We start from the raw sequence: 25,044 nt of genomic DNA, 5'->3' as shown, positions 1-25,044 counted from the left end.
GCTTCAGCCCCGCCGTGAGATTGGGAGCTCTTAAAATGCGTCTCTCCTCCAAGGCTCCGTTTGCCATCGTTCTTGCTTTTCCCCTTCTCTTCTCTTCTCCTAATTGAGAGTGCCTCAGGAAGCTACACTGTGAGTTACCCGCTTACGATACTGTTTGTGATGGTTCCAATTTATCGAATGCTTGCCGGATACAGAGTAAATATATAGAGTCAATCCGCATCAACAGAGGCTCTTACCATCATGTCACAACATCAGAACTATTTTCCACCCCCTCCATCGCAAGCGAACCCATACTCCCGTACGTTTCTATCTTTTCTGATGCAAACTCGATTCATCTAACCAGCGCGCAGAAACTCAGACTGCTCCATGTACGGCGATAGAAGATCTATTCATACATGAATTCAGCTCACGTATACTTCATAGCCTTTCCACCACCCCCTCAGCCATCTCCTGGCTTTCCCCAACCTTCATCCGGTTTCCCTCAGCCGTCTCCCGGATTCCCGCCGCCAAATTTCAGTTATCCTCCTCCTCCAACCCAACAACCTCGATCACAATCAGACTTTCCCCCTCCGCCTTCTGTGAGTCCTCCAGCGAGCGAAACGACATACGTCAATCAAAATGTTCCAAGATTTGCCTCCCCGCCTGTTCTTCCTCAGTCACAACCGCCTCAAGTGAATGAGAAGGCCCATGCTGCGAACATTGATCCACCTCAACAACCACCATCCCAAGCATCCCACCGGCAGTCTCAGTCGCTTACGGGCGTACCATTTGTCGGAGCGACATCTACAGCTGCCGATGATGTAGGAACTTTCAATGGAGGTAGTTACCGTATAAGTCATCGAGATAGCAATACCCTCCTTACCCTTCAGCTGGCTGTCGGGTGTCCACTTCAAGTCAAACCTGGTGCGTCAATCACTTCATCTCAGCTCATCTCTCCTGCAAAGGTCTAATTATGGACTAGGCGTCATGATTGGCATGTCTCCTACGATGACACTCAAGGGTACCCTCTCCTTCGGCTTGATGAAGTTCTTCGCAGGAGGTGAAATGGCCATGTCCACATATACCGGACCGGGCGAACTCTTGATCGCTCCGACTGTTCTCGGCGATGTCACCGTTGTCCGTATTGCAGAAGGACAGGAATGGAAGGTCGGCAGAGACGCCTTCCTTGCCGCAACAAGTGGCGTTGACCACGACCACAAAGCGCAGAGCTTGGCCAAGACTTTTTTCTCTGGTGAGGGTCTTTTCATCTATAGATTTCACGGCAATGGGTTACTCTGGATCCAGAGCTTTGGCGCCATTATTAAGAAAGACGTGAGTTCAGCCGCTATTGCTCGGCTATACCGCCGTGCTAACGCAAACCCGTACAGTTGGTGGAAGGGGAACAGTACTTCGTAAACAATGGTCACCTCGTAGCTTGGAACTGCAAATACAAGCTCGAGCGCGTGGCCTCCGGAGGAATCATCTCCAACATGAGCGCCGGCGAAGGATTAGCCTGTAAGTTCATCGGACCTGGTACCGTATACCTCCAGACCCGAAACGTTGCGGCATTTGCAATGCAGATTGGAGCTGCGAAGCTCCGTTAGGGCTTTGAACCCTCACGCTCATGTCTATCACGATCTCTCTTTCAATGTTCTCTTATATAGTCCGTCTATCTTTCTGTCATATATGAATTATGTAGCGTTTATCTGGGAGGAATATCCATCCAGCACCATATATATTTTGTCTGTCATTTACCTTCACAATACATGTATAGGAAGCTGAGGAAAGAACTGAGAATTGGCCAACAAACGTGCTATAAACCGTCATATCATTCAACATACGTACGTATCATACCGTTTCTAATGATATCGTCAACTCCGCTTTTGACACCCTCCTTTCCCTCATACGCGGCGTGGACCGCGCCTGCCTGCCCAACGCCCAACATCCTCAACCCCATCCCGTGCCCCCAATATTTTATCTCCCAGACAGCCATCAATCAAATAAATCAAAGAGATAAAGTGCCTTTACATGGAAGAAGAAAAAGATACAGGAGAAAAGAGGAGAAAAGAAAGAGAGAAAACGAGGAAGGTACCCTTCCTTCCGCCGAGAGATAGATGGAAAATAAAATCAACGGTCTATTAATGCCGTGGTCTATTTCCAGTACCTCCAAGCGATCTCGCCGTAGCACTTTCGCACGCAATCCCTCGAAACCGTAACCGTAACCGCAACCGTAGATGTAGATAGAACTGAAACCTAAATCTAACCCTGCCTCTTTCTGCGGCCGACTTGTCCACGGAAACCGGTCTTGATGGCGGCGACGGAACGACGGGATCCGCAAGAGTTGCAGGTGACGAAGTACAGACGGTTCTCTCCCTTGTTGAGCTCTGTGTCGGGGGAGCGGCAGGTCTTGCAGGTGACGTATTCAACTGTTTTGGTTAGGAATTGAGACTTAACATGAAATGTGATGAGAGAACATACCGATATACCGTCTCAGGACGTTCTCAATCTGCTTCTGCTGGAAACGACCCTTGATAACCAGACGCCTGCTTCCGTCGACACTACCGCTAGTACCCAATTCGGCGAACAAGAACTGCATAACGTGGTCGTCGGATCGCTTCATACGCTTGCAAATATCGGCAATGTTGGCAAAGATAGTACGCCTGTTACCCTCACGCAGACATTGCGGGGGAGGGATCTTGTAGGACTTGGTACCGCTGGACAAAAGATCGGGGTGGTGGCTCTGGATGAGGGAGAAGAATCGGGAAACGAGGAGCGAGTAGGGGATGGCCTGCGAGGCGTCGTGCGCCCAGATTCCTGTTCCTGCCTCGAGATCGCCCTCGGGGACTTCTGCCTCCTTGTTCTCCTCTGCTTCCTTCTCGGCAATACCGGCCTCGGCGAGCTTAGCTTCGAAATCGCCGGCGTCGACCTTCTTGGGCTTCTTCTTCTTCTTTTTCAGGGCTGTGGGGTCGAACTCGCCATCCGCGGCGGCACCGGCTTCCTCCTCGCCACCTTCGGCATCCTTGGGCTTCTTGGTCTTCTTCTTTTTTGAGAGACCCTTGAATAGCTCGGTGACCTCGTCGACGGACTTGTCTGCTGTTGGGTTAATGTTAGGTCGACATTCGGTGCGAAAAGGCGGGGGACAAAGGGGTTCGTGGGTTGTTCGCACCTTGCTCCTCCGCAGGCTGCTCGATCTTCTGCGTAACTTCGCCGTTTGTATCCATAATGACGGTTCCTTCACTGAATGCGACGGACTTGCGTTGCTTCTGAGTCGATGGGTCGACCTGTATAGACAGTCCAGACAACACGTTAGTGGGGTGGAGAGAAAATCAAAGGGTGCCAAGATCTCAAACGAGGGGAAGCAGAGAGTCGAATGTATAAAAAAAAGACAAGCTGCTCTTTCTATGCGCTAGAAGCAGTAACAAGGAAGTGAAGTTGGGCAGAACAGAGAGCAGCTCGATCAGCACCCGGAATGTGCACAAGAAAATGTGGGTGATCGGTAAAAGTACAGCAGCGAGAAAACAAGGGTGTGACGTACAGTCTCCGCCATATTGGGAGGTTGTGAAAAAGGTGTAGATGAAGCGCTCCCACTTAAGGTTTAGAAGAAAAGTATAACCTTACCCGGTATAAAGCAAAAATGGAGTCTTTGTAAGTGCTTGAGGTTGATATCGAGCCTTTCACAAGTTTGAAGGCGAGTCTGTTATCGCGGAGGAGGGTCACGTGGAGTAGATGACTCAACCCTGGTATTGGGCTTACAGTACCACACGTGACTTTAAGCAGCAGCTCTCAGGCAACAAGGCAACAAGCCCTTAGCTCCGACATCCTCAACCTCCCTCGGTCTGTATACCTTGGCCAATTGCTGCAATAGCATTCAAGCGGGAGGCAGGCCACTGTTTGACAACAATCCACACCATCATTACTCCCAGCTGCCACTTGAGCCCGTCAGTCAACCAAATAAACCCTCAACAAAACCATATAAAAGCGCTCAAGTCAACCTCCTAACCCCGATAACCTTCCGCATTCAAGACCGCGATCAACAGCACTACCACGCCAAAGATGTCCTCCCCACCCTACTCCTCATCCTCCTTTGAACCAACTCCCCCCTCATCCGACACAGCCTCCGCCAGCTCCTCCTACATCCTCCCAACCCCAACCTCCTCAACAACCTTCACGCGCCCCCGCACGCAAAGCTACAACTCCGCAACCTCCGACTCCATCGACTCGCTCCCCTCCGAGTCCACCACAGCCTCAGATCTCGAGTCCCTCACAGACAGCGACTACTCAGACTCCGACGCGGAAGCCGAATGGCAGGAGAGCATTGAGCAACTCGAATTGCTGCTGTCGATGGTCCTGGTGCCGTTTCTAGGCAAGTATTTGGGGAGGAGGTGTGCTTATTGGAGTATGTTGGTCCTTCTTGTGTTGCTGTCTTAGACTGGGCTGTACTGTAATGATGTGCTAATAAACCGCTTTGAATAGGCTGGACGAGGTTCATGGAGTGGAAGCATCCGATCATTGGGATTGTGGGATCCGGAAAGGATGAGTTTACGGGTGCATCTGGGAATGTGAGGGCGTTTGCAGCTCTGTGATCCATGCACGAGTGGTACAAGCAAACATTGGCCGCGGAAGGGGGTTAAGGTCGAAGGTTGTATGATGTGCAATCGACTACAGCGCGCTGAGTGAGAGCTCGTTGACACGGAAGACGTAGGTTTAGCATAGAGGGCGGGCGGCGTTTAATGAGGTCTTTGAGGATACTCGTCTGTTAAAGCGAGGCCTATACAATCGTACTACGCTAAGTTATACCCGATTAATGCAATAGTCATTGCCCAATCTTCTCATATATTTGCAAGACATGGGGTCGCAAATTAGAATGAACGGAGGTACATTATACGAATATTAACAAGCGCTATCCGTCGGATGAATATGGATCTCACAACAAGCTGTGGACTCTATCTGCTCGAAGTGTCTTGTGCTTGGTCCCTGTCCCTTATCGCCTTGACATGAGCACGCGCCATATCCGCCCTCTCTTTGGCGCCCTCCATATTACCGAACCGCAGTCCAATGTGTGCCAGGGTAGGGCGGCTGAAGTAACTCGGGTCACTTGACCCCGGGGTGAGAAAACGCTCTACCGGAGTCTCGAGATACATGAATGGTCGCTGCTGCTCGAATACCTTTAGACTCTCCAAGTCTGTTGTAGCAGCAGCAGATGAGATTCGCTGATCAAGACGGTCCATCTGGCGTTCGATGTCCTTGTCTTTGGTGTTCGGGGGAGCGTCGGAGATGGAGGCGCCTAGCTGCGAGTAGACCAACTGAGTCTGCTCTTCCATAATGACTTCCTCGGCCCAAGAGGTGATTTTCTCGGTGGCGATTTGCTGCTTGGGAAGTTCGGGTTAGGGCTCAGCTAGACTGGGGACAGAAAAGGACTTGGGAGTTCCTTACAGCTTGGAGCAGCCTAGTGTGGATTGCAAGATTGCGTTGCGTCAATGGATGCCTGGTTACCGTGCTGGCCATTTTCAATCACGGGACAAGGTAGGTCCGCAATAATCGGGTTCATAAACGCGAGTCGTGTATTGACAGAGTTGCTGACCGTGTGAAAGAGAGTGGAGGAGATGCATCGAGACACACTTCGGTAGGTGGTCAGCATGCGCTTTTATATCTCTCTGGCCCTGTCACTCAACAGCTCTCCCGCAGCGTTACCGGCAGCAAGGAACCAGCACGCCAGTAGTTCTCCCTTCGACAAGGGCGCGCCCCTCCAAAGGTATGGAATAAGAGATTGGCGAAGCACGAGGGAAGTCTCCCAGCGCAGTGGTAGCCACTCACCTTTCGATATGCAGGCCCGCCACCGGAATAGCTCATAAATTTGCGGTGTATTCAACAGCAACGATTGGATAAGATCCATGCTCTGACACAGCTTAATGGCGCTGGCAGGAGCTGTAGCCAAGGTGTTTGTGATGCAAGCACAGGCGGGGAGGTGTTTCAGCCAACCTGTAGGAAGGAGCAACCGGCATCTGGCCCAGGAACCAGGCTCTTGGGATGCTCGATACATGACATAGGGCGCTGAAAGGGAACTGAGAGAACGATACAACCACTCACAGTGAGATCGAACCGAGCGGGAGTGAAAGGAAAATCAACGGGTCCAATCCAGGGTTAATTGGTCTCTTTCCTTTTTGGCTCGAGGAGGGGAGATAGCAGGATGACAGAAAAAGCAAACATGCTGGGAGAACGAGTCAAAAATGGCATTTCAGTTCCGCCAGTTTTTAGTCTGCGCGCTGCATTCTTAGTTTACCGTTCAGCCGGGTCTAAACAAAAGGACTCTTCCGCTGCCACCGGTTTCTCTTCATAGCCTCAACTCCTCGGCCGGGTCGAATGACTCTAATGCGACTTTTTCGGGCCTGAGCGTCGGGGTGGCTGTTTCTCGTCCCAGTGCTACGGGTCAGAAAAGCAAACAAGTCTGGCAATGCGGAGATTGCAGCACTTGATCTTTGTTAAGATGTTAGCCCTTGGTGCTTCGATGTTTGCGCCTACACATGGTGGTTGCTTTGCTAGCTCCTGTCACGGCACAAAAGCAAGGGAAGCGCTAGAAGATCTTGGTAACAGTTCTAGTTAGCTTCGATGAAGGGGAAGATGAAGGCAAATAGATGTAGCAACAGTATCAATATTCGATACTACAGTATAAGGTTCGTACAACACAAAAATATCCAGTAATAGCTATGTACATAGAGCCAACATGTAAAGTGGAAATCTCCACACCAAGGACGCACAGGACCGGCCGAAGAGGGTCTCAGTACAGTTTGTTTTGTCGCCAAAAGTTCGTCAGAGGACCAATATCCAGAGCCAACTTGTTCGCTTCGGGTCGATCTGGTCCCAAGGTTCTGCCAAAGTCCTGGCTGGGGCTATAGTTTTTTGACCGACATTCCTGTTTAGTGTACGCGCCTCCTAGGTACGAAAGCTGCTGATCGTGTTGCCTAGTCCCTGCCATGCCCGGAAGCGGCTCCCTGTATCTATTATGTGGGTCTAGGGGCGTCTCCTGCCTCATTTGGGAGGGGTACTCAAGTGTCTTATCAGGCATATCCCACAACCAGGAGGTAATACTTCCTTCAGGATTGCCTGCACTGTCAAGTCCAACGAGCATATGGTCGAGCATCTCAACTGGCGTATCCTGCTCTGATATGATTGCCTCATATGCGGCATCAAAAGCTTGACATACGAGAGATGTGTTGTCGCCGCAAAAAGAGTTCGGTTTCAAGTCTGGGCAAGGTCTCTGAAGCCGAGAGAAGCTCCGCTCAGTTGCGTGATATAGCTGCTCATGCGCAGGAGGTGGCGAGCCTAGGGGAAGGTCAAAGCATCCCGGAGACCGCGGGCAAGAACTTAGGGGTAGGACTGGAGGGCTCCAGCTCCTGTTGGATGGCATAATGTCCGGTATCTGGCAAAGATCAAGTGCCCCCTTCTTCTTAGGCCTAACCGTATGAGACTCCTCGCTCTCCTCGGAAGAATGATGCTTGCGTTTCCGCGAGGAATCTTGCGATTGGGTCTCTGGCGTCGGCATACTCCCACTGGGTTCAGACTTCCGAGCCGCTAATCGCTGTTGCATGACGTCTTGGAGCTCATCGAGGGTCCAATACCTCTTCGTAGGTCCCAGCGCAAGTCCATCATCTGAAAGTTGTGGATTGAAGCCAAGGAGCTGCATCGCATGGCATTCGCCTGCCATTGACTGCTGCACATCTTGTTCCATCTGAGAGGACGCTGTAATCTGGTGGTGTGACCCTTCGGCATTTTTGTGTCGGAATGAGGGTTGGCTGAACGGCACAGTAGCTGTTTGTCCTTCTGGCGCAGTACTGATCTCAATCTCACTGTATACAGCAGCGTCTTGCTGGCCAGTATCCAGACTCGTGAATGGTGCTTGTTGCTGAGGATCTCCTTTGTCGATCGACAGTCCGGCATTTGCATCGCCATAGTCCTGATTGGTGCTGCCATTCCCATCGCCGTAATCAAACATCCTGAACTTTCTTAGGTTCCTCGATGGCGGATTGGGGGGACCATATATCGTGGCTTTGCTCAGGAATTCTGTTTCAGAGAATCCTTGATCGAGTGCTAGAAGAAGTAAGCATATCAACATCCATAGGTATTATCTTTTCATACTGCGCGTTTTGACGGGTGACGACCGTTTGCCTTTATTGAAGATACCCAATTTTGAAGCAGAATGGAGCTGGAAACAAGATTAGCTTGTCTTCGCCATTTATTGCCTTCAAGAACCAACCGTCAGCCGTCCTGGCGGCACATTGGAAGCTCGGAAGTCCTCGTTAATTGTACGCTTTCTCTTCTGTCCCGAAGTCCTCTTTTTCTGCGCAACTGTGTCGCGACTTGCCTTCACTCGTGAGCTAGTGCCCTTGTACTCATAACGGTCGTCCTTAGTTTTCGGCCTTTGAAGACGTTCGTACCCGTTCTTCTCTTTTCTTGAGACTCTCAACCTGGTGCGCAGTACCTTCGATTGAGTTGATAGGTCCGGTTGCTCAAGGTCGGACTCTAGACGGGTGTCTAGTCCATTTTTCGATTTCGGAGGCTGTTTCCGATATGTAAGACCGGGGTCGAAAGTCTGTCTTTCAGCAGGAATACCTAGTAGTATAAGCTCCACGTCTCGACCCAGGTTCAAAGAAATACCATCAAAGGTGTATCTCGCTGAGGGGTGGTTGTCTTTCTGCGGCACAACAGGCTCTGCCTCATCCAGTTGTGATAACCAGCTAAGAAATCTCTTGTCGTCTGCAACGCCCATTCGTACTGGTTGATTAAAATGACTTGAGTGGTCTGAAAGGAGAACAAGGTCATCGCGACTGAAGCCTGGGAACATTTAGAGCTGGTAAGTGCAGGTGGATAGTCCAAAAACATCCGTAGCTGAGGAAGGAAGGTCGGAACTCTGGCTCGGGGGATAGCAATGGCAGGTGACATGGCACACTTCAGCAGCACATCACAAGTGAAAGGTATCTCCAGCTAGAGTCTGATTGATGAATTTAAACTTGTAGTCTGCACTCGCTCGTAGGATAAATCGCGGTCACTACCATACTTGTACATGAATTCGTTGTGAACATACTTGCCCGCCATGTCAGCTCCCAGAGTTACATAGCCATTGTTGACCGAAACTCGATTTATAGCATCCTCACAGGCGGTTCAGAGTGCAGCGTCTGCAGGCACGAAGCGCACATATGGGGCATTCTAAGATATAATAGCCCATAACATCATAACATACCTCACATTCGAAGTCATCATCATCATCCTCATAGTCATACCCCTGATAGTCATCGTCGTCATCGTTGCTACGATCGATAACCACCCAATCTGTGCGATGTCTACATTCCTCCCGTTCTTGAATGCTTTGTACAGCTGCATCCACTGCTTGCTGCGGGGGTGGACCTTGAACATCTCGAGCAGCAAGGACTCGTGCCCTGTCGATCAACCTATTTTCATCCCAGACCTCGCAGTGACAAGTTTTCCACTTCATCGTACAAACGTAGCAGAACTCGTATCGACAACGGCATCTAGGCACACACACACACACACCAACATTAGCATAGAGTCATACAATGTCGTTAACGTCTTACGTTATATGGTTGCAGCCAGTGCTCAATTCAATAAGATGATGGCACTGTGGGCATTGCTGCCATCCGGCTTGCTGGGCAAGGCTCAGAACTTCGTCCTGTTCATCAATACAGCGTTCTATGTGGGCAGGCCGCTTGCAAACAGTGCATGTCTGCATTTGACAGGCTCGACAGGTCCCCACATGCCCTTGCACAAATGGCGGGAGGATGTACTCCGCGCATGCGGCATTTGAGCAGCACGTCCTCTGAGGGTCTTTACACTCAGTATCCTTTTCTTCGAACCTTTGGGAGAGTTCATCGCCGATATGTCTTCTCATTGCATCCAATGGGATATCCAAGCGACAGCATCGCGGTGGAAAGAGTGATTGATCCGTCAAAGCATCATTGACCAGACGAGTGATGCAGTGTCTGCAGTACCAATGTGAGCATGGCGCCTGGATCATGTCAAAAACAGGCTTTGGCTCGTTACAGGCGACGCAATCTGGGCGTAGTTCGGCAATATCTTGACAGGTAACAGCTAATTTTGAGCTTTCGGTTAGACAGCGGCGTTTGTTCGAGAGAGTTTCAAGTTGGGACTCGATTTCTTCGTCGAGCTGAATTGCGGTTTCTTTTGAGAACAGTATATCAACGGGTCTCAAAGCTTTTTGGTGGACTGAGAGCCGCTCTTGCGGGGGCGGTTGCTGGCCAGCGAACTGAAAGGCAGGTAATCTGCGGTCTGCCCACGCTCTGTCTTTTTCTTGAGCTGCAGACGTTTGGGTGACTTCGCCCAAAACAGCTCGTGTCATGCTCAGAGCCATCTCAGTCTCCCCCTGGTTTGTCGCAGACTCATGTAGCTGGTCGGGCCGGCCGTGGTGAGCCAACCCACCATCCGTCAACACTCCAGCCGGCTGTTTGGCACTGTTTCTTGCAGAATCCTCCATGGCATCTTGTTCAAGAAGCTGGAGAATAAGCCTTTTACTCGGCTCATCGACATTTGAGGATAGAAAGTCCATGATGATGTCGGAGGAGAATGGCGAAATGATGATATGGAGGGTGTGTTATCCATGGTGGAGCTGGGGTGAAGGAAAGAGCTGTATACAGCCTGGATCTTGCTCCCAAGTCTCGTTGAGAACCACTTCATACCCTCCATTGTCATGGACCTTGCTCGTTTTAATTCAATTTCGCGTACGAACACTGTTTGATCGCTCACTCTTCACAAGGTATGCAAGAAAACTAGTAAGCAAAATAAAGGACAGCATTGATATAGTTCTAGCGCCTGGAAATGGCGCAGTCCATGAGATAACATGCACCTCGCAAGCCAGTCAGGTCTAGCCTTTTGGTCAGGGTCTAGACAAAGAGAGAATCTCTACGGTTTCAAGGTTGCAGCTAGAGATTAAGTGCATGTGCAGGCTTAGTCGTTGCTAGTCCACGCCACCGAAAGACAAGTTACCAAGCGAGGAATGGCAGCAGCGGCGACAGAACACAAAAGCGGAAAGAGGGAGAGAAAGGAATAGACCCCGCCATCAGAGAGACGTCGCCTTACTACGACGACATGAGAAATTCCCCCGCTGTCGTCGTCCGATTCGCCGTGATGATTGTGGCGAGCTGGGAAAAGGGACGGAAAGGGATGCCAAAGGACGAAAAAGGGACCACCTGGGCAGAATGGTTGCGAGTAATTGGCGTAGGCAGCTGCCCCTCCCAGCGCCATTTGGTTATCTTGCTGCATCCCCATCACCTTTTCCCCCGCTCCGTCGGCAGCTCTGTGCTCTTGTCTCCCGTGCTCCCTGTCTTTTCGCCTCAATCAAACCTGTACGTATCCTGTGCAGCAGATTGACACTGCAGACAGCAGGCAGCACAAAGCACGTAGCTCCATCCCCCGATTTTTCGCAAGCTCGGGCTGGTTTGTAATTCGAGGATTGGATTTTCCCTGCACTTGCAGGTTGGATGAGAAGTGAAGAAAAGGGCACGGATGAAGTGAGAGAGAGAATTATTGATTGAGTGTGGGCTTTGCTTTGATTTGAGCCTTTCGAGCAACGCAACTCCGTAGCCAGACTCAACTAGTTAGTGCCACCCCTCTCAACTAAATTCTCTTTCCCTCCCGCAGTTTCATCTTTCTTCCTCCATCCATCCCTCCACAGCTTTAAAAAAGTTGCCTGTTGCACTCGGCCTCGCTCCTCGGTTCTCTCAACCTCCTCGTTGCTTTCATCTGGTGATTGCAACTGTTGATCTTCTACCCGGAGTCCTTCTGACCCACCAGCTCTTTACCTAAGCGGGACATCAAGATGGCCAAGCTATTCATTGGGTCTGTCCGTCCGTCTCTTATGGTCATCACCTATCCTCGATGACTCTCTCCTATCATCGGCTCGATGACCTCCAACTGACACAACCACCCAACTAGCGGCCTCGCATGGCACACTACCGATGAAACTCTTCGCGAGGGCTTTTCCAAGTACGGAACCATTGAAGAAGCCGTAGGACCCCATTTCATACTTCATGTTAGAAGAAACCAGTGTTCACAGATCCCAGGTTGTCGTCAAGGATCATGATACCCTCCGCAGCCGAGGATTCGGGTTCGTCCGCTTTGCCAGTGAGGCCGAGGCTGAGGCAGCCATGAACGCCATGAACAACCAAGAGTGCGTGGTCCACCCGCCCGTCTGAGCCGATAAGAATAGAAGCTTATATGTCGCAGGTTTGACGGCCGTATCATCCGTGTCGATAAGGCCTCGGAAAGGCCCGGTGGCCGCAACAACGGCGGATTCCAGGGTCGTGGTGGCTACAACCGGCCTGAAGGACAAGCCTACCGCGGCGGCGGTGCCGGTGGTACGTTCTCTGTGGTAACTTTGTTCCCCACATGGCTTTAATTTTAACGTTTAATCTACAGGCTGGCGCAACAACCAAGCTCCCGGTCCTTGAGATGTTTTGACTATCTAAATTCAATCTTTGGCCCCTTTTGTTCCTGAAGATATACTCTCATCGATCTGCAGACTGCCAACCATGATATACGATCGATGACCCCCAGTTTGATGGCTGATGACACTTGGAAAGATAATACTGATCCTCATGTTCCTTTTGGTCGAGATGTGTGCTTGCGTTGCTTTATTTTGAGATTCTTGGCGTGCTTCAGCTAGTGATTGACATCTAATGTGGCATCCATGATGGCGAGCTCAACGAGTAAATGAGAGTAGACTCACCACCAGGATTCCGGGTTGGCTACGGACAGTGCAACCCGCATGCGGCTCTTTCGGACATATCCCTCGGTCTTACGCCTGGGCTGCTGGTGACCTCCGATCAATGTGGCGGCTCACCACTCGACGCCTCCTTGAGTCTCTCACTGTCGGCGCAGCGTCTACACGGATTACTGTGACACCATCCTCATTGATGATCTGCCGCTAACGCTGAACTCTGTTCGGAGTCCGTGGATATACCCTATCAATCACAATCCAATCCTCGACAGATCCGGCTCAATGATACCTTTGAGATCTGGCCTCGTGTGCTTCATGAACTCCAGCAATCACATGAAATCATGGCCGTTAATTGTTAATCCTATCTAGCATCTATCTAGGTAGTCTAATCTGCTATCTATGGTCAACAAATATTTCCAGGTCTCCGGATTCGACATCTACCTTTTACGTTCGAGATGTGATCCACCTCTACTCTGACAGATCCCTGACTCCCTCCACACCCTTAGCCAATGACTCCCGAACCTCTCTCTCTGCTTCTCCCTCTTCCTTGCTCGCCTCCTGCACCCCCTCAATTCCCCTAACCCTCCTCACCAAATCTGTCACATGCTCATCAGCACTCCCCAGCCCAATCCCCTCCAACGCCTTCTCCAACAGATAGAGATACTCCGTGTTCTTGCCGCTCTGCCCGTGGCCCCGGCTAATCACCTCCGCAACATCCTGCGGCTCGCGACGGGCCGCATCACGCAGGAATTGCGGGTTACTAGGCTGGCCGATATAGACCATGCATGTTATAGGCGAAGACGAGGCGGTGGTGGTTTCTGACGCTGATGAGGGTGTCTCTACAGGATGAAAGGGGGTGTAGTGCACACTATAGCCGTCTATCTCACGGACGTCGAGGTAATCGTGGACTTCTTCGGCGTGCGAGGCTGGGATGTGGTATGCGGCGCCCCAGACGCGGGATGTGGAGGTATCGGTCTCGGTCTGGGCCAGCTGCGGGTGGCTGTCAGTATAAGAATTTAGTGACAGGCATTGCGGGGAGAATGTACTGGGTCATCTAGAGTTTCCCAGAAACCCCGCTCGATCACTGTTACCACGCGGCCTGGTTGCTCGGGGGTGCCTCGGTGGTCGGTACTATAGCACCGAGTGTGAGATCGGCATGTCCTTTCCTGCGCTCAATTTCGTGGTCGTGGAAGCTTTCTTACCTGGCCTATGTAGTGTCAGTTATGTCTGATAGGGTCTACAGTGAGTAGAGCAGATGTCTCACCTGCCAAAACCTCCGCACATAGCCCTCAATATACCCCGGCACTCTTTGATCTACCCCCACCATTAGTTCTACCGACACCGAGAGCATTGATCCTCTCCTATAGGACCCCGGTAGGACATACCAAAATGTGGCGGTGGCTTCCATATTAGACTCCTTTATTGGACGATCAACTCTTGCTGCAACTAAGGCGGTTGAATTAGGAATATCGGGTTGGACTTGCCCATATCCAAATACCCACAGATCACCTGCAGGGAAATATTGACGCCATGTTCGGCTCTCTGTCGGCGCTTGGGGATCTTGGGTTGTGGAACCCATTTTATTTCTCTAGATTCAGTAGGTGACAAGGTGGATATTGTTGTCGACTCGGCGTGTAGTTTTCACCAATGTTGGTTTTCGCGATATATATTGATAGTGGCGGATAGGCCGAAATGAGAATAAGGTTAAGTTAAATCCAAAAGACTTATAGGAATGGTTCCTTTTATGTTCAGATTAGTCTTCAACCTAGAATACTTGAGGTCGAATCATACCTTAACTAAAATGATGATGAAAATAAGTCAAGGTATACAATTAATCATCAAGGGACTTGCTGGTGATGAAAGGTGGTACACAAATCACATCAGTGTTTGCGATGTTTGCAATGTATCTATTTATGCCTGAGGCACCCATACTATGCGCATAAAGTTGCCCTTTTCATCAAGGTCAACTTATCGTTGAATGCTCTTTATGTTGTCTCGACTCTCCAGAGTCATGCAGAACCTCGCTTGATCCGCCGCAACTACTTTCTACATCTCTTTCTCAGTCTTTCCAACCGAGCTCGATTAACAATTTTTGCGGTCCTCTCAAGAGCGCCCTTCGGGAAAAGCATTTGCATCCAGACTGGACACCAGATTGCAGTTCTGTAGTTCTGCACTTCGAAGTACCTATCGTATCCGTATCTCAAAGCTCCTTCGGGGGCTTTTGCGGTTTCCCTCACTGACTCAGGCACACAGCAGTGGGCCTGCCTAGACACTGGAGGCGGGTCTTGCAGTCAACTAACTCCTGCGGGTGGCCACTAACATGCTGGACTGTTGATCCCACGTCATGGTTCTTTCCCGAAACAACTTTTCGAACGCGGTGCTTTTTTAGATATCCGAAGTATTCTGTGTCGGTCCTGTTATCTCAGACGTGGATCACGTTAATCACCTGTCATCGACAACTTGTCTCCATTGTTAGGGTGTTCTGCTCTCAGACCCCAAGCTAGCGTATGCACCATGGCAGGCTTGATTCGGCTCATCAGGACACAATTCACCCCCCCGACGGATCCGACATTCTCATTCGCAGGCAAGACGGTCGTATTAACCGGTGCAACAGCCGGACTTGGATTCGAAGCTGCCATCAAGCTGCTAAATCTCGGCGTGGAATCATTGATCATCGGTAGCCGAAGCTTGCAGCGCGGCGAAGCAACCAAGACAGAGCTTGAAAAACGCACTAGCCGGCCGGGGGTAGTACATGTATGGGAGCTAGAGATGAACAGCTTTGAGAGCGTCAGGAGATTCGCCACTCGGGCCACTGAGCTAAAACAGTTGGATGTTGCGCTTCTCAATGCGGGGCTGTGGAATCGAGAATTCACCACCACGCAAGAGGGATGGGAGGAAACTTTGCAGGTCAACACACTGTCAACTTCTTTACTAGCGCTGCTGCTGCTACCGAAACTGAGGAGCTGTTCATCGGACTCGGATCCAACCCATCTGACTGTCGTCTCAAGTCAGCAGTTTGTTCGCGTGCAAGCGAAGAGTCTTCAGACAGATGGATCGTTATTGGAACATCTTAACGATGCGCGAAACTTCAGAGGCCCGAAGCAATATGGTGTGTCAAAGCTGCTCCTCGAGTACGTTCTCAAGACCGTGGCCGGGCGTCTGCGCGATGAGAATGGCACGGTCCCGGTCATCGTCAACACCGTCAGCCCAGGACTATGCGTGTCATCGCTCGGCCGGCAGTATACCAGATCCTACCACCGATTGGTAGTCTGGGTGATGTATAAGCTTTTTGCTCGGACGACCGAGCAAGGCAGTCGATCACTGGTCAGTGCTACATACCAGGGACTTGAGTCACATGGAAGATGCTGGCGAAGCGATGGATATTTAGAGTAAGATAGTAGTCATCCTTTCATTCCACAAATGCTAACGTAATAGTGAATCGATCGCGCTGACCACAGGTCTAGAAGGAAAACAATTCCAGGCGAAAGCGTGGAAGGAGATAATCAGCGTCCTCCAGCAGCAATCGGGGAGTCCCGAGGAAGTCTTTCGAGAAGCCCTCGTTCAAGCTTGACGGAGGATATTAATTTTGTCCGAGATGTCTGTTGCCGACACATGTGGGCCTGTAAAGTTAAGATTAGGCTGACAGCCTATCTGTCATTGTCAGAAATAAGCGCTGTTGCTATTTATACCTCTTAGTACTCGGTAATGCGTCTGCGCAGGACTCCGTAGGGCAGGAGTCACGAAAGATGGATCGTCATTGCGCTAATTCTCTGGATGCGATCGCAAAATGTTGTCCTCTTGAGCTCTCGACAGAACATGGGGCTCTGGAGGTGTCGTAGAACTTCCAGAAGAAAGCGACCGCAGTCGCAAGATCCTACTCTGTGGGCCTACTATAATCGTATCCGTATAGCTACAAACAAAGAGCAGCGCAAGGCTCTCGAGAGAAGCTCTTGGCAGCTGGAGAATCCCCAATTGACGACCCACGGCTCCGCCCGCTCATGGCAACAACAGCCTCTCGCTGAGGGAGAAGAATGGAGCGAGGCTACCTTACTAACTCCTGACTCCGTGTACCCAAATTTTCACTCTTTTATCTCTCTTCTTTGACGACTATGCTTGCCCGACGTCAATGAAAGGACCCTGGCTTCTTCCACATTGAACCCACCCCTCCCCTCCCAATCGCGCCCGCACTACGTCAGTCACTGCAACCATGGCGTACAACAAAGCATACAACCCCGATGCGCTGCCTGCGTAAGTGAGGCTCAAATTAAAGAACCGAATGCAGAACGAGAAACTGATTCAAGCGATTTCGATACAGACATGCAGAGCCTGAGCAGGTACAATAAACAAAGCCAACCTAGCCATCTCCGTTGCCACTGACGCCTTCTTCTCTCCAGGTCGCCCAGATGATCGGTGCGATGCAGATAAAGCCTGGAAACCAACAGAGCCAGCAGAAACAGCAGCTCACCTCGCCCGGCGGTCACCCACCTCGTGCCTCTCCCTCTCCAAACCCTCAGCGGCCCCCTGCAGGTCCTCAGCGACTCAACCTGGATCGGCCTCTTCCCAACGCCCCTCAGACCCAACAGCGTCCAGGCGCCCTCCTACATCCCTCCCCTCCACCGCAGAACTATGGCTTTGGGCCCCCACCGTCACAGCCAGTGCGCAACCGTCCACTCCCATCGTCGCGTCCCCCACAGACCCCGCAGCCCCCTCCATTAGCCATGCCCAATGACAACCCCCAACAACTATTCCCACTATTCCAAGCCGCCAACTCGTCGAACTCCGGCGCACTCACAGAGCAAGAGCTGGGCTCTGCACTTGTGAATGGCGACTTCTCCTCGTTCCACCCCAAGACCGTGAAAATGATGATCAGCATGTTCGACCGGAACCGTAGCGGCTCGATCTCATTCGACGAGTTTGTATCTCTGTGGCGCTATCTAGCGGCATGGAGGGAACTCTTCGATAAATTCGACGAAGACCGCAGTGGGCGCATCAGTCTGCGGGAATTCGAGAAGGCATTGCTTGCGTTCGGGTACCGTCTCAGCCAGCCGTTCGTCACAGTCCTGTTTACCACATTTGAGGCCAAAGGCCGGGTAGTCAGTGGGCCTCCTACCGGACCTCCGCCGTCGGGAATGAGCTTCGATCTGTTCGTTCAGGCATGCATTAGCCTTCGGCGAATGACGGACGTGTTTAAGCGGTATGACGATGACCGTGATGGGTATATCACGGTTAGCTTTGAGGAATTTTTAACGGGTAAGTTGGCCAAAAAGTCTCTTGAGATGTCCGGAACTGACGACGTTGCAGAGATAATTCAACTACAGGACTAGGAACCGTCTGGGTAGAAAAGACTGGTTGTTTTACTGGAGTTGTCGTGCATGTGTTTATTTCCCCTCGGATACAAATTTGGCAATTGGTAGCATAGTTTCTCTGTAGTGATTATTATACCCTGGTTCATGAAGCTGCCTCCATGATCCATCTGATAAGTCTGAATCATGATTTCTTTTTTCTCTCGGAGATAAGCACCCCTTTATCGGCTCGGATAAGACGGCCGCGCGGGCCTTAAATATGGGACGAACGAGTCACACCCCGTCACTCGGAGCTCCCCGCTCTATTGCCCTTCTCATCTGTTGTAAATAATGCTACAAATCAGAACGGCCGACGTCGGCCGCGGCTATATCAACATAAAGTCCTGTATTATAACTCTATCAGCGATGCATGGCATTTTGAGCAATAATTCCGCACCTTTAATTGTACTGCGCGGCCAATAATCTAGACCCGTCGGCCTGACCCGCCTGAAGAACCAAGTTCAAGTCTCGACTACTTTTTTTGACCCCAGATCGTTCGCCTCCTCATTCTTTGTCCTTGTCAACATTTTCCGCTGCAACAATGACGGTACCTGAACCCTCCACCGTGGAGGACACGCGCTCCCACGGCGCCCTCGATGACTCGATCTCTACAGAGAAGTTCTCCGCACCGGCAACCGGAGCTTCGCCGCCAGCGCACCCTGATGAACTGGATAGTGTTCGACCTCGTTCTTCGGCCTCGGACAACCGGACGCCAGAAGAAAAAGATGATGCCGTGAAGGACACTTCGACGGAAAACCCACTGGATCGGGTCCCGTCTCAGGCGCAAAAGCTGGGGAAGAAAAAGATTGCGGTGGTTATGGGGGCTCTTTGTGTATGCTTTGCCTCATGCATGACTTTTTGAGATGGGCTGCTAACATTTACTCGCATTTGTAGCTCGTTCTTTTCCTCGCGGCTTTGGATATGGTATGAGACACCGTGCCTTGCTTTCGCAGTGGTCTTTTGCTAACGACGGCGCTCACAGACTATCATCTCGACAGCTCTACCGACGATGGCCACCGACTTCAACGCCTCGGAGAGTGGATATTCGTGGATGGCTTCATCGTTCTCTCTCACAAACGCAGCTTTCGTTCCGCTTTGGGGCAAAGTGAGTGATATCTGGGGCCGGAAACCTATCCTTCTTCTCGCGAATTTCGCCTTTTTGATTGGAAGTTTGATATGTGCGCTGGCGAAGAACTTGCCTATGGTTTTGGCTGGTAGGGCAATTCAGGGAGCTGGAGCTGGTGGTATCATAACGTTAGCGAATATCTGTGTCTCAGATCTGTTCAGTGTTCGGTTGGTGGCCCTGTCACTGGGCCTTTAAAGGTGTTTATTATCGCTAATGATTTCTCAGAGAACGACCCATGTACTACGCGCTTTTTGGGTCTACCTGGGCTGTTGCTGGGGCTTTGGGTCCTTTAGTCGGTGGCGCTTTCACCACCAGCGTCACCTGGCGATGGTGTTTCTGGATCAACTGTATGCTCCGTTATGACGCCTTGCGAATGCGAACTGACTCTTCTAGTGCCGATTGGCGGACTCTCCTTTGCCATTCTATTCTTCTTCCTCAAGATCGAGTCGCCAAAGACCGCTTTCTGGGCCGGTCTTAAGACCATCGATTGGTCTGGCACGATTCTTATTGTTGGAGCTACCCTTATGTTCCTTTTCGGCCTCCAGTTTGGCGGCGTTGACTACCCCTGGGACTCTGCGACAGTTCTCTGCCTTATTATCTTCGGTGTAGCAACCTATGTTCTCGCCATGCTCAACGAATGGAAGATAGCCCGATACCCCATCATCCCAATTCGCCTCTTCGCAAACTGGCACAACGTCTTCATCCTCCTTATCTGCTTCATCCACTCCCTAGTCTTCATGGGCGGCTCCTACTACCTCCCCTTCTACTTCCAATCCGTCCTCCTCGTCAGCCCCATCCTCAGCGGCGTCTACGTCCTCCCACAAGTCCTCAGTCTCTCCGTCATGTCAATCTTCACAGGCCTGTTGATCAAGAAGACTGGTCGATACCGCGAACTTATCATCGCCGCCTTTGTCTTCCTAACCCTCGGCTACGGCCTCCTCATCGACCTCAAACCCTACGCCTCTTGGCCCCGCATAGTAATCTACCAACTCATCGGCGGCTTCGGTACAGGCCCCCTCTTCCAGGCGCCCCTTGTCGCCCTACAAGCCAACATCCACCCCTCCGACATGGCCGCCGGCACATCAACATTCTCCTTCCTCCGCCAAGTCTCCGCCGCAATCTCCATCGTCATCGGCACAGTCATCTACCAGAACATGCTGGTCCAAAAACAATCCACCATCGCCACCGCAGTCGGCCAGTCCACAGCCTCCGCGCTCCAAAACTCCTTCGCTGAGAACAACCACGATCTTATCCGCTCTTTACCTGATGGGCAGAAAGATACCGTCCTGGGAGCATTCAACTTCTCCCTTTCCCGGATCTGGATCTTCTACACCGCTATGGCCGGCATCGGTCTTATCACTAGTTGTTTTGTCACGCCGGTGGAGTTGAGTCAGACGCATACGATTAGGAAGACTGGGTTGGAGGAGCAGGAGCGTGCGAGGAGGGAGATTCTGGAGGCACAGAAGAGGAGTCGAGAGGTGGTGCCGGAGAGCAAAGAGGCGGTTTAAATAGCACATACTATGCACATAGTTACGGTTGTAATTAGTCTTCTTTTGAGATTGTATATAGCTTCTCAAATGGATGTACATAAAATTTACTCTTTTATTCTTATTACGTATGAGCTGATAAGTTAGAGAACGGACTCATTTTCGATTAATCAATAATCTAGAAACGTTGGGAATGACCCAACATAACCAGAAATAAATATACCCTAAACTAACACATTCCAACCAGAGAGACAGAAAACCAAAAACCCTAGAAATATGAATAGACATTGAGAAGAGAAGGAGAGCAACAAGAAAACATATCAATAGTGGAGACATTCTGGAGTTGATATCATTCAAGCAGTTTTTTCTCTTTCAATTCCAGAGACTAGTTACTTCAGAGGGGTATAGAGAAACAAAACTATTTAGAGGAAACACGATTGACAAGAGAAGGAGATTAAAATTAACAAACAGCACAGCGAAGGAAAGAAGAAAGATGGAAAGAGAGAGAGGTCTTGAAAGGTCGGTATCCATACTCCCAACAGAATGACCAAGATAATTAGCACCGGATATCCAAACGCCGCTTGAATGCAACAAGGACGAGACAGAGGACGAGGAACTCAAAATAGCACAAGTTACAACATCACCAATAGGATAAGGGATTGTAAAGATTGTTATGTTTTGGCTTTCTTGGCTGCAGCTTCCTGACTCGTGCCACCCTCAGGGCTCTTGCGCTTCTTCTCTTGCTCGTCTTCCCGGCCAAACCCAGGACCATTTTGTATCGCAGGCGTAGGAAAGTTCAAAGGGCTGGGAAGCATATTGCTGTCGGGTCCGGAGCGACTGAATCCCCACTCAGCGGGAAAGAAACTAGACGGCGATGGGAGAAGGGCATCAGACACAAAGCGGCTCGGGAGCGCCGATATAGGGGTCTCTATATTGTTATTGGTACCATATGTGCTGTTGTTCTGCGCTGCGGCCGCTGTGCCCGGCGGTGGAGGTCTAGCGAACGGGTTCGGCGGTCCTTGGGCACCGGCACTAAGTATTGCGCCGGCTGAAGGCGAAGGCGGCGGCAGCACCACGTGGCTTGGATCGGAGTTGGCTCTAGCTGGCGTTACGGCTTTATTTCCTGCGGATGCTGAGGACTCCGCCGTCGCGCTACCATGGTCTGAGCTTTCGCTCGGTATCTGAACCTTTAGCTGTGGTCGCTTAGAGCCTAGCTGTCCACTGTTCGTCCGGGAAGGGGGCTTAATTTCCGGTACTGCCTTGGATAAAGGGATTTTTGGAAGAGTGGTGTCTGTTTTGGCCCGTGGCGGCGGAGAGAACTTTTTCAGCGGCTTCTTCTCGTCCATCTCATTCTGACCTGGTTCCAACTTGACACTTGTGTTTTCGCCAAATCCGAGAAAGTTTCGCGCAAGCACCGATCCATGATCATCAATGGGTGTGAAAATGCTCCTTGACTTGGCAAGAGGCTTTATATGTGGAGGAGACTGTTGCTTTTCCGTCTTTAATGTTACCGAAAGGTGGTCCGGTGAAGCCTCAGGGAGGGACGTTGTCCGCTGTTGTTGTTGTTGCTGCTGCTGCTGCTGATCTGCCAGATATGGCTGAGCGACGTGGGGCACAGGCGGATGATGGGGTTGGGACATGGGCATCGTAGACGGGGGTTGCGAGAGAGGATGTGGAGGATGTTGTTGGTGGTGCTGCGGATGTGACTGAACATGCTGTGGTATCGGTTGCGGGGTCATTGACTGTGGAGGCATAGTGTGCGGTGGCATGTGGTGATGCTGCGGTGGAGGCGGCTGATGATGAGGTCCCTGGGGATGGTGGGGTCCAGGAGCATGATGGGGAAAATTCGCATAATGAGCCGACCGTGGGGGTTGTTGCCCCATATTGTGAGGTGCACTATGGTTGTATACGGAGGAGTTGGGCATATATGCAAAATTGTTCGGAGGAGGAGGTGGTGGCGGCGGGGTTCCACGATGGGGTGGTCCACCTATATTTGAGCTCACGCGGCGAATGTGGTTCCTTGACGAGGGTCTTGAAACTCCTTGTGGCTGTGGTGTACCATGGCGCGGATCAAAAGGTATGCCGTTGTGAATTGGAGGAGAAGCCGAGGGCGCATGATTAACATGTTGGAAACCAGGATGAGGTACAGCCATCATTTGAGGGGGGTTTTGCGAAGGTGCATGAATCTCTTCGGGAGCAGGGGTGGCATCATCTTCGTCGTCGTCGTCGTCGTCGCGTTTTCCATTAAAATCCTCCGGGCCTTTGTGTTCATGAGGAGGACCGAACTGCGCAAGGCTCAAGTCAGATCTTAAACACAACCAGAGGCGGTAACCTGGACAGGAGTAACAAACATATTGGTATCGCCCAAGGGTATCGCGCATGTCACATGAGGAGAATTCATAAAGCTTCTTGTTGTGTCCAAAGATAATAACAGCGACATCTACTGAGCACAAAACCGCGAGCTCATGAGCCTTCTTGAAGAGACCGCCCTTTCGTTTTAAGAAGGTGCTAGGTAATGAACAGGTCAGCCGTGTAACCAAAGATGCCAATTCACGAATCGCCATGTCGAGACCTACACTGAGCGGTTGCGATCATCTTTTATCGCCTTGATCTCGATCTTTCTTCGACCCATGAGGAAAAGCTTGTGTGGGTGAACCCAGACGACGATTTTGTCGAGTGTAAGCGGAAACAAAGAAAGCAGCCGGTAGGAGTCAAGCCGTTTCTGTAAGCAGTTGAAGTGCGTATTAGAGAGAGAGATCAAGCGAAAATCCGCAAAACGACCGGTCGGAGAGTCTGCGATAGGGTACAAAGACTCCTGTGAACTTATTAGACATAAGAATTTGAAGGATCGTGACGGAGGTGAGCATTCGTCCTCCGGAGTTGATCGGAAGGGACCGACAAAAAGCAGGGAGCGGAAAGTGATCAGGTATCAAGTAGGAGAGAAGCAAGAGAGAAGAAAGGAAGAGGGATATGTTGAATGGGCGCTGATTGAGGGGTGAAACGATGGGGTATATGGTGACAGCTCGAGCGCCGGGCGGGAGAGGGGGGAGGATACACAAAGGAAAATGGCGCTGGAGGCGAGACAAAGGGAACTGATAGAAAGTGAGGGTACCAACCTTGGGGAAGAGAAAGACGAAAGGTGAAAGGATCGACAAGAAACAAACCTGAGATGGAACAGATGGGGATCGGTACTGGAAGGGATGGAGGAAGAACGGATGATTCTTGGTCGAGACGCGGTGGATGAGATGCAGAAGATTCTAAAGATAGCCCAGCTGGCCCGGTCGCCCATGACTTTGCTCGCGCCTACCGTTAACCGCCCGCTTAGTTTCTCCATTAGCCGCCTAGCTATTTTTATCACCCCCTCGGTCGAAAAGTTCCAGACCTTTCACAAGTATAAGAAGACCTTGAGTGTTTACCCTGCATTCAATCTCTACAGAGTGAACAGTGTGTTTCTCAGAACTGGCTATGACTGTCAAGCCGTGTCATCACCTCGCATCGCTTCTCTGGAGTCTTGTCGCATATCAGGATATGCGCGTTGACTAATTACGCTCCAACATTGCCAGCTATCTGACAGACAAGGATTTCGGTCATGAATGCGCGATGGCCTTCGGTTTTCGTCAAGCTTCCAAGCATATACGTGCTTTGTTACCTCATCGCTCGACCAGAGGTGCTCCGAGCCTCAAATCTGTGTGCCAAGCGGGAGTGCTCTGTGCACCTGGCCTGACCACCAATGCTCCACAGGCTAAGATTAAAGATTGGGCAACACTAAACTGAGAGCCCGAGAGGCCGATTCGTCTGCTCCGTATCTAGAGTCCTAGACCTAGACATTCTTCTAGTAGTCGGCTCCGCCTCACATACAACTTCAATTGGGGTACCACGACCGATTGCCTGCACTATGTGATCGCATAGTAACTACAAGCTAAGCCACATGATTTAACGACTAACCCAACCTAAGGCACTAATAGTTAACAGCCTAAGGCCATAAGGCTTCAAGCGGGGACATCGTGCCTTCCTTATCGGGATAAGGCCGGGGAGAGGGGCCACTTGCCTATTTCAAATGGCGATGGTCCCTTGAGCTTCTGATTGGTTAAAGCCCCTGACTTCATCTTACGGGGCTGAATTTCAGATCAAGACTGATACAGAAGATTAGGTAGTTACAGAATACAGACGCTCCCTCACCATGGCACTTGCGACAAGTCAATTGCAATTGGAGGCGAACAGTTGGAGCCCGCTGGAGAAACTAAAAGATTGAAGGACCCAATTATAAACAGAGAAAGACATCCCAGGAGATCCTCCACATTGACGTGAAGCTCTCATAGCCAATCTCCTGAAGATTCTGGACCCCTGTCTGACAGCACAGCAATA

General features: G+C 50.9%; 12 protein-coding genes across 12 annotated transcripts; 7 read left to right on the top strand and 5 right to left on the bottom strand.

Annotated features, from left to right (window-relative positions):
* Positions 1-82: 82 nt before the first annotated feature.
* On the top strand, positions 83-1,664 carry BJY04DRAFT_91138 (AIM24 family protein). The gene is made up of 5 exons (XM_073721280.1): positions 83-298; positions 351-368; positions 424-903; positions 962-1,311; positions 1,368-1,664. The coding sequence occupies exons 1-5, from the start codon at positions 241-243 to the stop codon at positions 1,581-1,583; spliced, it is 1,122 nt and encodes a 373-aa protein (XP_073569405.1). The 5' UTR covers positions 83-240; the 3' UTR covers positions 1,584-1,664.
* Positions 1,665-2,165: 501 nt separating this feature from the next.
* On the bottom strand, positions 2,166-3,635 carry BJY04DRAFT_91154 (translation initiation factor eIF2 subunit beta). The gene is made up of 4 exons (XM_073721281.1): positions 3,515-3,635; positions 3,146-3,260; positions 2,458-3,072; positions 2,166-2,405 (listed from the first exon to the last, which is right to left on the bottom strand). The coding sequence occupies exons 1-4, from the start codon at positions 3,524-3,526 to the stop codon at positions 2,239-2,241; spliced, it is 909 nt and encodes a 302-aa protein (XP_073569404.1). The 5' UTR covers positions 3,527-3,635; the 3' UTR covers positions 2,166-2,238.
* A 177-nt stretch (positions 3,636-3,812) lies between these two features.
* Positions 3,813-4,852, top strand: BJY04DRAFT_193195 (uncharacterized protein). Its single transcript, XM_073711871.1, has 2 exons — positions 3,813-4,375; positions 4,453-4,852. Exons 1-2 carry the CDS (start codon positions 4,033-4,035, stop codon positions 4,560-4,562), a joined length of 453 nt encoding a protein of 150 aa, XP_073569403.1. The 5' UTR covers positions 3,813-4,032; the 3' UTR covers positions 4,563-4,852.
* Positions 4,853-4,922: 70 nt separating this feature from the next.
* BJY04DRAFT_219930 (uncharacterized protein) lies at positions 4,923-5,484 on the bottom strand (the record flags this gene model as incomplete). The annotated part of the gene is made up of 2 exons (XM_073716728.1): positions 4,923-5,348; positions 5,413-5,484. The coding sequence occupies 2 exons, from the start codon at positions 5,482-5,484 to the stop codon at positions 4,923-4,925; spliced, it is 498 nt and encodes a 165-aa protein (XP_073569402.1).
* Positions 5,485-6,878: 1,394 nt separating this feature from the next.
* On the top strand, positions 6,879-7,304 carry BJY04DRAFT_193193 (uncharacterized protein). Its single transcript, XM_073711870.1, has one exon. The coding sequence runs from the start codon at positions 6,951-6,953 to the stop codon at positions 7,173-7,175; it is 225 nt and encodes a 74-aa protein (XP_073569401.1). The 5' UTR covers positions 6,879-6,950; the 3' UTR covers positions 7,176-7,304.
* Positions 7,305-8,964: 1,660 nt separating this feature from the next.
* BJY04DRAFT_91091 (BRcat and Rcat domain-containing protein) lies at positions 8,965-10,754 on the bottom strand. Its single transcript, XM_073721279.1, has 2 exons — positions 9,567-10,754; positions 8,965-9,503 (listed from the first exon to the last, which is right to left on the bottom strand). The coding sequence occupies exons 1-2, from the start codon at positions 10,553-10,555 to the stop codon at positions 9,125-9,127; spliced, it is 1,368 nt and encodes a 455-aa protein (XP_073569400.1). The 5' UTR covers positions 10,556-10,754; the 3' UTR covers positions 8,965-9,124.
* Positions 10,755-11,824: 1,070 nt separating this feature from the next.
* On the top strand, positions 11,825-12,455 carry BJY04DRAFT_219928 (RNA recognition motif domain-containing protein; the record flags this gene model as incomplete). The annotated part of the gene is made up of 5 exons (XM_073716727.1): positions 11,825-11,844; positions 11,941-12,013; positions 12,069-12,175; positions 12,232-12,362; positions 12,424-12,455. 5 exons carry the CDS (start codon positions 11,825-11,827, stop codon positions 12,453-12,455), a joined length of 363 nt encoding a protein of 120 aa, XP_073569399.1.
* Positions 12,456-13,049: 594 nt separating this feature from the next.
* On the bottom strand, positions 13,050-14,542 carry BJY04DRAFT_91087 (gamma-glutamylcyclotransferase). The gene is made up of 7 exons (XM_073721278.1): positions 14,516-14,542; positions 14,209-14,463; positions 14,110-14,141; positions 13,989-14,038; positions 13,927-13,931; positions 13,771-13,855; positions 13,050-13,714 (listed from the first exon to the last, which is right to left on the bottom strand). The coding sequence occupies exons 2-7, from the start codon at positions 14,301-14,303 to the stop codon at positions 13,193-13,195; spliced, it is 789 nt and encodes a 262-aa protein (XP_073569398.1). The 5' UTR covers positions 14,304-14,463; positions 14,516-14,542; the 3' UTR covers positions 13,050-13,192.
* A 38-nt stretch (positions 14,543-14,580) lies between these two features.
* Positions 14,581-16,412, top strand: BJY04DRAFT_193184 (putative short-chain dehydrogenase/reductase family protein). The gene is made up of 2 exons (XM_073711869.1): positions 14,581-16,113; positions 16,160-16,412. Exons 1-2 carry the CDS (start codon positions 15,239-15,241, stop codon positions 16,293-16,295), a joined length of 1,011 nt encoding a protein of 336 aa, XP_073569397.1. The 5' UTR covers positions 14,581-15,238; the 3' UTR covers positions 16,296-16,412.
* Positions 16,413-16,550: 138 nt separating this feature from the next.
* Positions 16,551-18,212, top strand: BJY04DRAFT_193181 (uncharacterized protein). Its single transcript, XM_073711868.1, has 4 exons — positions 16,551-16,972; positions 17,040-17,058; positions 17,119-17,974; positions 18,026-18,212. The coding sequence occupies exons 1-4, from the start codon at positions 16,932-16,934 to the stop codon at positions 18,046-18,048; spliced, it is 939 nt and encodes a 312-aa protein (XP_073569396.1). The 5' UTR covers positions 16,551-16,931; the 3' UTR covers positions 18,049-18,212.
* A 374-nt stretch (positions 18,213-18,586) lies between these two features.
* On the top strand, positions 18,587-20,726 carry BJY04DRAFT_193180 (MDR family MFS transporter). The gene is made up of 5 exons (XM_073711867.1): positions 18,587-18,898; positions 18,961-18,990; positions 19,049-19,359; positions 19,418-19,539; positions 19,586-20,726. Exons 1-5 carry the CDS (start codon positions 18,608-18,610, stop codon positions 20,698-20,700), a joined length of 1,869 nt encoding a protein of 622 aa, XP_073569395.1. The 5' UTR covers positions 18,587-18,607; the 3' UTR covers positions 20,701-20,726.
* Positions 20,727-20,822: 96 nt separating this feature from the next.
* On the bottom strand, positions 20,823-23,915 carry rlmA (SRF-type transcription factor RlmA). The gene is made up of 4 exons (XM_073711866.1): positions 23,796-23,915; positions 23,256-23,494; positions 23,031-23,187; positions 20,823-22,964 (listed from the first exon to the last, which is right to left on the bottom strand). Exons 2-4 carry the CDS (start codon positions 23,309-23,311, stop codon positions 21,351-21,353), a joined length of 1,827 nt encoding a protein of 608 aa, XP_073569394.1. The 5' UTR covers positions 23,312-23,494; positions 23,796-23,915; the 3' UTR covers positions 20,823-21,350.
* Positions 23,916-25,044: the final 1,129 nt, after the last annotated feature.

This window comes from Aspergillus karnatakaensis (genome assembly GCF_047715665.1).
Source record: "Aspergillus karnatakaensis strain CBS 102800 unplaced genomic scaffold BJY04scaffold_36, whole genome shotgun sequence".
Lineage (NCBI taxonomy): Eukaryota > Fungi > Ascomycota > Eurotiomycetes > Eurotiales > Aspergillaceae > Aspergillus > Aspergillus karnatakaensis.
Note: the sequence above shows the minus strand (reverse complement) of the source record. Positions and strands in the feature narration are given on the sequence as shown.

What these genes read in the sequence shown, in the direction of transcription:
- BJY04DRAFT_91087 (XM_073721278.1), bottom strand. Translation starts at nt 14,303, where the DNA reads ATGGGTTCCACAACCCAAGATCCCCAAGCGCCGACAGAGAGCCGAACA. An exon ending in GAAGCCACCGCCACATTTTG is followed by an intron (nt 14,039 to 14,109) that starts GTATGTCCTACC and finishes TGGTGGGGGTAG; the next exon opens with ATCAAAGAGTGCCGGGGTAT. An exon ending in GGGAAACTCTAGATGACCCA is followed by an intron (nt 13,715 to 13,770) that starts GTACATTCTCCC and finishes AGCCACCCGCAG; the next exon opens with CTGGCCCAGACCGAGACCGA.
- BJY04DRAFT_193184 (XM_073711869.1), top strand. Translation starts at nt 15,239, where the DNA reads ATGGCAGGCTTGATTCGGCTCATCAGGACACAATTCACCCCCCCGACG. An exon ending in CGAAGCGATGGATATTTAGA is followed by an intron (nt 16,114 to 16,159) that starts GTAAGATAGTAG and finishes CTAACGTAATAG; the next exon opens with TGAATCGATCGCGCTGACCA.
- rlmA (XM_073711866.1), bottom strand. Translation starts at nt 23,311, where the DNA reads ATGGGTCGAAGAAAGATCGAGATCAAGGCGATAAAAGATGATCGCAAC. An exon ending in GATGATCGCAACCGCTCAGT is followed by an intron (nt 23,188 to 23,255) that starts GTAGGTCTCGAC and finishes TTCATTACCTAG; the next exon opens with CACCTTCTTAAAACGAAAGG. An exon ending in CCCTTGGGCGATACCAATAT is followed by an intron (nt 22,965 to 23,030) that starts GTTTGTTACTCC and finishes AGCCTTGCGCAG; the next exon opens with TTCGGTCCTCCTCATGAACA.
- BJY04DRAFT_193193 (XM_073711870.1), top strand. Translation starts at nt 6,951, where the DNA reads ATGCCCGGAAGCGGCTCCCTGTATCTATTATGTGGGTCTAGGGGCGTC.
- BJY04DRAFT_91091 (XM_073721279.1), bottom strand. Translation starts at nt 10,555, where the DNA reads ATGGACTTTCTATCCTCAAATGTCGATGAGCCGAGTAAAAGGCTTATT. An exon ending in ACTGGCTGCAACCATATAAC is followed by an intron (nt 9,504 to 9,566) that starts GTAAGACGTTAA and finishes GTGTGTGCCTAG; the next exon opens with ATGCCGTTGTCGATACGAGT.
- BJY04DRAFT_193181 (XM_073711868.1), top strand. Translation starts at nt 16,932, where the DNA reads ATGGCGTACAACAAAGCATACAACCCCGATGCGCTGCCTGC. An exon ending in CTTTGAGGAATTTTTAACGG is followed by an intron (nt 17,975 to 18,025) that starts GTAAGTTGGCCA and finishes ACGACGTTGCAG; the next exon opens with AGATAATTCAACTACAGGAC.
- BJY04DRAFT_91138 (XM_073721280.1), top strand. Translation starts at nt 241, where the DNA reads ATGTCACAACATCAGAACTATTTTCCACCCCCTCCATCGCAAGCGAAC. An exon ending in TCCACTTCAAGTCAAACCTG is followed by an intron (nt 904 to 961) that starts GTGCGTCAATCA and finishes ATTATGGACTAG; the next exon opens with GCGTCATGATTGGCATGTCT. An exon ending in GCGCCATTATTAAGAAAGAC is followed by an intron (nt 1,312 to 1,367) that starts GTGAGTTCAGCC and finishes AAACCCGTACAG; the next exon opens with TTGGTGGAAGGGGAACAGTA.
- BJY04DRAFT_193195 (XM_073711871.1), top strand. Translation starts at nt 4,033, where the DNA reads ATGTCCTCCCCACCCTACTCCTCATCCTCCTTTGAACCAACTCCCCCC. An exon ending in GAGGAGGTGTGCTTATTGGA is followed by an intron (nt 4,376 to 4,452) that starts GTATGTTGGTCC and finishes CGCTTTGAATAG; the next exon opens with GCTGGACGAGGTTCATGGAG.
- BJY04DRAFT_193180 (XM_073711867.1), top strand. Translation starts at nt 18,608, where the DNA reads ATGACGGTACCTGAACCCTCCACCGTGGAGGACACGCGCTCCCACGGC. An exon ending in TCAGATCTGTTCAGTGTTCG is followed by an intron (nt 19,360 to 19,417) that starts GTTGGTGGCCCT and finishes ATGATTTCTCAG; the next exon opens with AGAACGACCCATGTACTACG. An exon ending in ATGGTGTTTCTGGATCAACT is followed by an intron (nt 19,540 to 19,585) that starts GTATGCTCCGTT and finishes TGACTCTTCTAG; the next exon opens with TGCCGATTGGCGGACTCTCC.
- BJY04DRAFT_91154 (XM_073721281.1), bottom strand. An exon ending in GCAGCCTGCGGAGGAGCAAG is followed by an intron (nt 3,073 to 3,145) that starts GTGCGAACAACC and finishes TTAACCCAACAG; the next exon opens with CAGACAAGTCCGTCGACGAG. An exon ending in CGTCCTGAGACGGTATATCG is followed by an intron (nt 2,406 to 2,457) that starts GTATGTTCTCTC and finishes TAACCAAAACAG; the next exon opens with TTGAATACGTCACCTGCAAG.